The sequence below is a fragment of the Chrysochloris asiatica genome, unplaced genomic scaffold (assembly GCF_000296735.1).
Source record: "Chrysochloris asiatica unplaced genomic scaffold, ChrAsi1.0 scaffold00226, whole genome shotgun sequence".
Lineage (NCBI taxonomy): Eukaryota > Metazoa > Chordata > Mammalia > Afrosoricida > Chrysochloridae > Chrysochloris > Chrysochloris asiatica.
This window is the reverse complement of record NW_006408744.1, coordinates 297,499-306,542: the sequence shown is the minus strand read 5'-3', so window position 1 is coordinate 306,542 and position 9,044 is coordinate 297,499. Positions and strand designations below refer to the sequence as shown.

The window sequence follows — 9,044 nt, the reverse complement described above, 5'->3', positions numbered from 1 at the left end:
ATAATAAATTAAAAAAAAAAGAATGTTATCAATAGGTTCAGCCTAGCAATCTGTCGGAGTGCTGGTGTGGCGCTGTGGGTTAATGAACTAGTCTGCACTGTCTGTTTGAACTGCCAGAGTCACTGTTCAAGCTCATCAGCTGCTGCTTGGAAACTCTATACAGGGTTGCTATGGGTCTGACCTTACTCGACAGTACTTAACAATAACAAGAAGAACCTCTTAGTAATGTCAGAGAAGTAAGAACAAACAATTTCCCTTAGTTGGACATACCTGTCCATCTGCAAACTTCTGAGCAAGAGCAAAAAGGAGTCCTCCAGGTGCAGAAGATAAGGTAGGCCGACCATCAGATAAGAGAAAGACATTTGCCTCAAAACTATCACAGGTTAGTGGAACGAAGGGAATCACCTGACAAGTGTGAGTTATTGCTGCCGAGTAGTAGACTGTATCTCATGATGAGCCATGTGCACACACATCTGAGCAGGGTTTGCAATGGTCATTCTCCTGAGGCATCTTTGGGTGGCCTCTAACCTCCAACCTTTCGGTTAGCAGATGAGCTCCTTAACCATTTGAACCATCCAGGAATTCCTCATTAGACATTGTTGTTGTTGTCGTTGTTAAGTGCTGCTGAGTTGGTTCCAACCCATAGCGATCCTGTTTAGGGTTTCCAAGGAGTGACTGGTGAGCTTGAACCGCCAACCTTGTGGTTCAAACCAACATTATCCATTGTTGTTAAGTGCCGTCAAGTCAATTCCAACCCATAGTGACCCTGTATAGGGCTTCCAAGGAGCAGCTGGTGAACTTGAACCACCAACCTTGTAGTTCAAATGACTTTACAGTCTGATGCCTTAGCCCACAGCGCCACACCAAGGACTCCATAATCATTACCCATAAAAGGTCTTTATTCCATGTGATACCCACATTCCTACATTCGAACTCTATTCAGGTCTGTCACATTGCTCTACCATGTCTCCAGTTGGTACTGAGACTGAGGGTGATGGGCTACCACCCTACCTTAAGCCTAGACTGCCCTGGTTCCACTATCAGATGAACAATGTTATTGCTTTATAAAAATGACAATCATCAAAATGTTTCCACAACTCTGGCATCTGTCCCCAGACTGGACAATCCCTTGTACATTTTCATGCCAAAGTCATCGTGATCCTAACATTCTACAACCAGCTTGGTCACCCTGTACCTCCAGATCTAAATAATTATAGTAAGCCCCATAGAAATGTTGACTATGATAGTTATTTTATTTCAAATTCCTTTAGAGTTCTATGTTGTCAGTAATAATAATAACAACAGTTCAAAATTACTGAGCGTTTACTCTGTCAAGTGCTATGCTAAGGGTTTTACATATTAACATTTGTTTACATACGTAATCACATCTGTGAGGTCATTGCTACTATTGTACCCCTTTTACAGAAGAGGAAACTGAGACAGTGTGCCAACCTTGACTCTTGATACCTCACTTTTTTAACAGCCACATATCAAATAGTAAAGCCTCAGTAATTCAAAATGTATACGTAGTGGTTTGTCATTGTTGGGAGAGTGAAAGAGCAAAAGAGAGCAATGAACAATACTCTTTGGTTCGGGCTTTGGAAAGATCATTCTAGACTCTGTTAGTCATAAAATCCACACAAGATGTAGCTATTCTGCTATTTTGCTGTGGTGCAGGGTACAGCCAGTTCTTACCCTATTGTCTTCTTGGATTTCCCAGTCAGTTGAGAAAGTTGCCAGCTGCTGCCCTTGAGAACAGTTTGAAAACTGGAAAAGACTGGAAAACATCCTTCTGTTCTCTTGAGTGTCTGGAAAAATGGCATCTTGGAAATTGACTCCATGAGGCAAGAGGTTATAATTTTCATCCATCCTAATGAGGAAGGGAAAAAAAAAAAGCAGACTTGTAAACTGGACACCCATGGGGTGCGTGTTTTCAATCAAGATTCATAGAAGACTTTGACAGTTTTGCCAATTACAAGACAACCATCTTTCATTGTTCTCATTAGAGAAGTTAGGACATCTATTTGACTGCCTCATACCATAGAAGACTGTTCTGAAGATTTTCAAAAACGAAGAGTTTGGGTAAAGTACAGAAAAGTGAGACGTGCAATGGTGCTATACGGTAAGCACTGGGCTTTGAACCACAAAGGCTGTCTGCTCTGGCAAGGATTTACAGTCCTATACAGGGTCGCTATGGGTCAAAACTGACTCAACAGCGCTTAACAAGAACAGCAGGGGAAAGTATATGTTTGTACATATGTGTGTGCATGCAAGTATATAGGCATGTGTTTGTCTCCCATGTCTCCCAAGAGACTGTCCTTTTCATATAAAGACTGTGTGTGTGTGTGTGTGTGTGTGTGTGTGTGTGTGTGTGTGTGTGTGAAAGGAAGGCATGTTGTAATTACCTGGGTCCAAGTACTATCAGGACACTTATCTCCTGTATTATAAGAAAAAAAAAATCTCAAATACTCTAAAATGCAATATTCCAATCTGCAAAAAGAGAATCATAATCGTACCTACTTCTTGGTAGTGTAAGATTACATTAGAAAATACGTATGTAGATGAGTAAAGTACTTGGCACAGAGTGAATGCAGTAAAAATAACAGTAAACAGTTTTTGCAGAACCTAAGGAGCTCTGGTAGCGTAGTGGTTATGAATTGGGTTGCGAACCTTTTAGGTCAGCAGTTCAAAATTACCAGCTATTCCACAGGAGAAAGATGAGGCTTTCTGCTCCCGTAAGATTTACAGCCTCAGAAACCCTGTACAGGGTCTCTATAAGTCGGAACCGACTCCACAGCACATAACCACCAACCACTAGTGTACATAGGTATGGCACTGTACAATAAGAAGCACTGTTGTGCTTACCAAAAGGTCAACATTTCAGACTCACCAGCCACTCCTTGGAAACTCTATACAAGGTCACGATAAATTGGAAAAGACTCAACAGCACTTAACTACAATAGTGTACATGTTGTTGTTGTTAGGTGCCATCACGTCGGTACCCACTCACAGCAAAGCTTTGCACAACAGAATGAAACACTGCCCGGTCCAGGACCAACCTCACAAGCATTGCTTCACCTGAGCCCATCGCTGCCATCACTATGTACATGTTGTTGTTGTAGGTGCCATCATGTCGGTACTGACTCATAACGACCATATGCACAGCAGAACAAAACACTGCCCAATCCTGGGCCAACCTCACTACTGTTGCCATTTATAAAAGTAAAGTAATCATGAAAGGAAACGAAAGATGAAGGTTACACTCCAGCCTCAAGAGGGCATGCTCAAAGTGCACCTCCACTGCCACTTTCCCCAGTGACAGTGACCAGAGCCTGCTCTTCTCTCAGTGGGCCCCACAATAACAGAAGAGGAAGGATTTGTATACAGTTTTTAACACACTTCAGGGCAACACAGCTCCGTGAAATAGAAATCTGTCAGACTACCGGTTGACTCTGTATTTCTACCCTAATTCTCGGTAAATTTCAGAGGGAAGAAGAAAGAGTTGGCTGGATACCATAAAGGCGCTAGGGAGGAAATTTTTTTTGTTTTTCATGATAAAATAATGTCTGCTCAAATATTTGGAGAGTTTTTCCTTAGGAAAATAAAGTTTCATTGTTGAATATTTTTAATAGTCAGATTCTCAGTATTTTTCCTAAATAAAAATATGAGGAATCTGAGTTAAGTTTCTCTGTATCAAAAAGGTACCAACTCAATCCCTGGCAATTAAAAAAAAAAAAAAAAGACTTAATTTAGCTAAACTATGCAGGCCAACACAAAGCACGGCATGTATTCTAAACTTAGATTTTCTGGTTTAAATATGGATAACATGTGTTGCCATGAGTTTTTGAACACTCCTCTGTGAAACTTACTGTTTTCTTTCTCAGAGTGATGAAAAATCTCAAGAGCTAAAAGTGACTCTGCAGACTCAGATCAGAGCTGTTCCAAATATCCCTACTCTGCTACTTCATGGAATGAGGAGACAGTAACTATTTCCAATCACACTAAAACTGGATTAATTAACAATCTTGATATATGTTAGGTTCTATTTTGCTGTTTCTTGTTGCTCTGTAGCATTTTCCTAATTCAGTTGGAGACAAGTAACGAATGTAGGGTTCCACCTGCTGTTCTGTTTCAAACTTCAGTCGAACCGCATTGACTGAATTCTTACACACATACATTTGAAATGAAAGGCAAGCAACTTTCATGGAACTTCACTCTACCCTAGTGGTCTAGAATCAGAGTAAGACTGATCCATCTTTGTGCTCTTCACAGCACAGAGGGTGAAATTCTTACAGCAAGCAGGTGTTCCATAAACCTTTGTTACTTTGAGTGTCCTGGCATTAAGGTCTGTTGGTAGCAGACATGAGACAAGTGAAACAAAAAGACAGCCGGGCTGCATTCCATACCATTCACATTTTGGCCTGTAAGTGGGTGGAGAGTGGAGACCGTGAACTCACATTTGCTATGCACCTACCCCTCAGCAGGCATTTTCCATGGGTTATTCTATTTTAGTCTCAAGCAACCCAGGGTCTCACATAATAAAGGGGGAAGATATTGAGGTTTTTCTGAACGTAAGTCAATTAGTCAAAATTACAGTTTGGAAAGTCAGGGCCAGGATTGTACCAACAGCCACATTTCAGATTATTTTGCTCACCAATCCAAGCTGCTCCTACTGAAGCTAGTTGAAAAAGGATGAGCCAAATGGATTGTTGGCAACCACTTGGAGCTTTTACCAGAAACACTCTCCTGTGTGCTAAGCTCGGATATCATACTTGGTTTTTAAAAGTTAAACCCTCTAGCCAGATGTACTGAGGATCTTTGTAGATACTTCACATAAAGAATAAAGAACAGTAAGAATCATCATCTAAGGGCTATTCTAATTTGGCACGAACAGTATTCCACTGGGGTTCCTGGCCTGGCTGCACATAACGGTGACCTCGGGAGGTCATGCAAATAAGTAATGGTGGCAGGAGGTGCCAGGCTCACCTGAGGAAGAAGAAATAGGAGTAATCCTGAACCACGGTGTGGGAATGGCACGAGAAGTAGCCCAGGCCCGTGAGGTTGAGCCTGGAGCCCGCAGGCACCTCCAGCATGCTGCCCCATGCCTGGTCACACAGCATCTCGATCTCAGCGGAGTACAAGAGCCCCCCCTCGCTGGCCTCGTACTGCCACGGCAAGTAGTTGTACATACTGTACACCTCCTGGTGTAGCGCCAGCACTTTGGCGTACACGATGATCTCTGCCAGCTCTGCGCGGCAGCCCTCGCTCAAGGGTCTCCACTCGGAAGGCAGCTGGCAGCCGCGGCTGGGACGGAGCCGGCTGGCCAGGCAGACAGCAGCTAGCAGTAGCGGACACAGCATGCCGGCGGCGGGACCGGACAGCGTGCTTTGCGCGCGCACCAGATCCGCGCTGAGCCCCAGGCACACTAGCCTGGGCGCATGGTGGGGACCCCCGGGGCAAGCTGCACGCCTGGGGCCGCGAGTCTTAAGGGCAGTTGGGGAGACTGGAGCGCTAGTCCCGGCCCACAGCGCCGCCCTAACGACCCAGCAAGGGCAGCTCCCAGCGCCAGGGTCCTCCCGCCGCTCCCAAGAGCTCGGCGCTCAGCTCTCTCGCCCGCGAGACTGACCATGCCCGGCCTTCGCTAACGACGCTTTAAAAGGGTCCTAAGGACCAGCGGCCGCCCGCCTCCCAGTCCCCGCCTAACCCTCCAGACTGGGGCGTGTACAGCGGCGGGAGAGGGCGGGGAATCCTTGCTGTCCGTTCGGCCCCAGCAACTGGGCTGGGACGCGCGGGGATCGGGGAGAAAGAGCTTGCAGGGGCTCTGGGAAAAGCACGGCGCAGGCTGCCCCTGCGGTGGGCTACAGCAAGACTTTGAGTTGGGGGTGCGGCTGCCACTCAGAAACTAGGCCGAGCACTTAGGAGTCAGGGAGTGCGGAAGACAATCTCTGCTAAGAGTCGTGGTGTGGCGCTATGGGTTCATGCGCTGGACTGTAAGGTCGGTGGTTCAAGCTTACCAGCTGCTCCTTGAAAACCCTATACAAGGTTGGAACTGACTTGACGGCACTCAACAAGTAGTCTATCCCTTTTTGTAGCTCTCCATTGATCTTTATTCTGGGCCAGAGCTTTCCTTAAAGTTGTTGTTGTTAAGTGCCGTCGAATCAGTTCCGATCCATAGTGACCCTGTAGAGGGTTTCCAAGGAGTGACTGGTGAGCTTGAACCATCAACCTTGCAGTTCAAACCGACTTTGCAGTCTAGCGCATTAACCCACAGCGCCACACCAAGACGGTTCTTAATTTGCATGATTACTCTATAAATGTTTACATTTTCTATTTAGTGTTGTAGAATAACCACTGGACTGCTAACCATAAAGCTGACAGTTCAAACCCATCAGCCGGTCCTGTGGAGAAAAATGAAGTTTTCTCTCCTGTAAAGATTTACAGCCTCGGAAACACTATACAGAGCCCTATGAATCAGAATGGACTGGGTCACACTTAACAACCGCAACAACATGTAGTTCATTTAGAGCTAAAACAAATCAAATCCAATTTTAACGTCACAGTGGAAGCAACGCTAGAAAACAAAGTGTTGACTGACAGGCTTCTGAGGATCTCTCTCTCTCTGTTTATGTTTTAATTTTATAATTTAGCGATGGTCTTAAAAGACACCTTGACAAGATATTTGAAAACTAATTTTGTCTGGATTTCCCCAAAGTTAGATCATTTACATCGTCTCTGCGACCAGATATCTGAACACTGTACACCTGAGAAATAAACTCAGAAATCAATTCCAATCTGCTTTTCACAAGTCTGCAAGCTAAGTCAGGGACGCAGGCTCTGCAAGTCCATCTTTTTTAAAATCACTGAATTGTCTTTATTATTCTAGCATAGCAAGAAAATGAAGAAAAACAAGGATGTACTTGCTGTGAATATTTTATTCTAGATTTATAATAGATTTCACACAAAAGTGCCTTCAAATGGAAGGCTCTTTGTTCTGTAAATATCTTAATAGTTCAGGTTTCGGCAAGTTTGAGCCTGGGATCCTTGCTAAATTCTTTTGAGTACCAGAGGACAAGAGTCCCTGGGGAAGTTTTTAGGGTTGGAGTAAAGAAGAGGAGAGGGCAGAGAAACATTAAAGAAGATTCAAGGGTGGGTCTTGCTAAATGTGAACCTCACCTCCCCATAACCCCAAACTCTTTTTTTCTGTGATACTTTCATCTTTTGTTAGGATCATTAGATTCTAAAATGTTTGCTGTGAGCAGTTCTTTGAAAGTATAAATCTAGCCTATGTCAAAGAGGGACACAGGAAGAAAAGTCCTTGAGAAAGGAAGCCCTCAGGAAATCCTAAGAACTCTGAGGTGGGGGTTTGGACAGCCAATAACCTGATCAAGATTCAGGTGAGTGTTTCCCAGTTCTTGAGTGCTGGGGACAGCATACGCAGACCCTGGGTTGATCAGTGGCAGCCCCATTAAACCACCTCTGAATATAATCAGTTCAACTCAGATGCTCTCCTTCCTCCTGAAAGTATATAGAAATAAGATAATTAAGAACAATGTAGCATTTTAGGTATAGATAAATGAAGCCCAGTGCCTGAGATCTTGCTCACAAACAAAAGTTTGCAAAGTGTACAGAGACAGCTTGGCTCCTTTCAGGAACCTTGCTTTATGTTATGTATCTTTAAGAAACTGCACGTTGCTACTCTAGATCATTTAAGCCTAAAAATTAATATATAACAGCTTGATTGAACCTTTTTTCTGTAAAAATAAAAATGTTAGATTGTTAAGAAAAACTATGAAAATATCTTAAAAGTTGTTCCTGTGAATCATTATGTCCTGTTTTGAATGATTAATCACATTTCAGTTCCATATTCTGTCTTAATCTCACCCTCCCTTTGTGACATCCTCCCTGAGTGAATTACATCCTTCCTCTGTAACAAATCCCTCCCTAAAAAAGAGAATAAAAGGCTGAGGTAGAGGGAATTCTGCATGCAATGCTGGGCACTGCTAGGCAAAATGTTTGCAGATCTGTCTACCTGCCAGCTTGCATCATATCTGTGTGTCTGTCTTTTTTGTATATATTTTGTCTCTCTCTTTCTCTATCCCTTTCGCCGCCAGATCTCCCTTTTTCGTGACACCCACACTTCCTTGTCAAGGCGGGACCCCGACATAGGACCTCGACACTTGAGGGAATGGAAGGCCACAGCTGATTGGTGAGTCATGGTGATTCATAATCTTATCAGTAGAAACAACAGAATTCTTAAAAGCCTAAAAATCTTCTGTGAAGGGCTCAAAAACAAATGTTAAGAGTGAGAGCTTCTAATGACTAGCCCTGCACATCTAGTATTCAGCCTAGAACCTTGATTTTTTGTTGTTGTTAAAAAAATTAGTTAACATCAAAGTGAATCAAGTAAATGATAGCCCCGATGTATATATGACCCCCCTGCTGTGAGCTATCGTAATAGGCACCTTTCACACCATGGGTGTTATGGATCCAATTGTGCTCCCCACAAAGACACACATACACCCACACACATATGCACCCAAAATATGCTATAATACATGCTAACCTTTATGCCTGTGGTTCTAATCCCATTGGGGACTGTTTTGTCTTTGTTATGTTAATGGCACAGGCTTTGTGTAAGATGTATTTGAGATATAGATGAAATTAAACCCATGTTAACAAGCAAAAATGGGAAAAGAGAGATGTCAAGTCACATGTGGTTCTGTGGAATAAGCATTGGACTGCTAACTACAAGGTCAGTGGTTCAAACTCGCAAGCTGCTCCTCAGAAACCCTATACAGGTTCTCTGTGAGTCAACTTGAAGGTACTTAACAACAACTATGAGAAAATTAACTTCTGTTTGCTAAAGTCCCCCACTTGTGGTATTTTTCTTCTACAAGCACTAGGCACTGAGGGATAAGCACTGAACTGCTAAGTGCAAGATCAGAAGTTCAAACTCACCAGCCAATCTTTGGAAACCTACTGATCAGAACCAACTTGATGGCATTTAACAACAACAATTATCTCTTAGGGAGTCTCGGTGGTGC

General features: G+C 43.5%; 1 protein-coding gene across 1 annotated transcript in view; it reads right to left on the bottom strand.

Annotated features, from left to right (window-relative positions):
• The window catches only part of CCDC3 (coiled-coil domain containing 3), a 135,581-nt gene extending 130,221 nt beyond the window's left edge, over positions 1-5,360 (bottom strand). Inside the window, exons 1-2 of the mRNA XM_006873160.1 lie at positions 4,987-5,360; positions 1,696-1,870 (exon numbers count right to left, since the gene is read on the bottom strand). Coding sequence (XP_006873222.1) covers positions 1,696-1,870; positions 4,987-5,360 — 549 coding nt within the window. The remainder of the gene's footprint in view (positions 1-1,695; positions 1,871-4,986) is intronic.
• Between the last annotated feature and the right edge of the window lie 3,684 nt (positions 5,361-9,044).